This window comes from Penaeus monodon, chromosome 15 (assembly GCF_015228065.2).
Source record: "Penaeus monodon isolate SGIC_2016 chromosome 15, NSTDA_Pmon_1, whole genome shotgun sequence".
Lineage (NCBI taxonomy): Eukaryota > Metazoa > Arthropoda > Malacostraca > Decapoda > Penaeidae > Penaeus > Penaeus monodon.
The window spans coordinates 16,911,162-16,911,892 of NC_051400.1; the positions used below are offsets into that span (position 1 = coordinate 16,911,162).

Here is a 731-nt window from a genome sequence, read left to right on the forward strand (position 1 = left end):
GAGTTTCAACAAAATCTCCCCTACACATCTCTCAGCCGAAACAAACTCCATTACTCACCCAGTAGTTTGGAGAGCCAGTCGGCGAGGTCCTCCTTGAGGGGGAGCAGCTGCCGCTCGTGGGCCTCGGCGATCTTGGCGTTGAGGAGCGACATGTACTCGGCCTCCGTGCGGGGGTACTCGTCATCCTCCAACTCGAGGCAGAAGGAGGGCTCCCTGGAGAGCGAGGGAGGAGAGAAAAGGGGGAAAGGTGAATTTTTTTTCCTTGTTTTTCAATCTTTATTTTCTTATTTTTATTTTTCTTATTTTTTTTTTTTTAAGTGTGGGAAGGTGTGATGGACACACTCGGGGTGAGGGAAGAGAAATGAGGAGGAGATGAGAAGAAAGATTAAAGGAAGAGGATGGAGGGATGGGGGAGACGGAAGGGAGGAATAGAGGGAGGGGAAACGAGCAAAGGAAGAGGAGAACAAGAAGAGAGAGAAATGGAAAGGGGACGACACGCAGGCAGATAGAAACAGAAGAGAAAACTATAAGAAAAGGGAAGGGAAGGGAAGGGAGGGAAAAGAAGTGGAATGATGTGAATGATAATGAAGGGAAGGGATGGCAAGGGATGAAGAAAAGGGAAAAGATGGAAAAGAAGAGAAAGATAGAAAAAAATGGGAGAAAAGGGGAAGAGAAGGGCGGAAAGGGAAAGGGAGAAAAAGGCATGGCAGAGGAAGAGAAAGCGACGGAGG

At 48.2% G+C, this 731-nt stretch overlaps 1 protein-coding gene across 1 annotated transcript in view; it reads right to left on the bottom strand.

The window, feature by feature from the left end:
* The window catches only part of LOC119582240 (mucin-5AC-like), a gene marked incomplete in the record, with an annotated part of 102,970 nt that overhangs the window by 99,839 nt on the left and 2,400 nt on the right, over positions 1-731 (bottom strand). Inside the window, 1 exon segment of the mRNA XM_037930464.1 lies at positions 59-213. Coding sequence (XP_037786392.1) covers positions 59-213 — 155 coding nt within the window.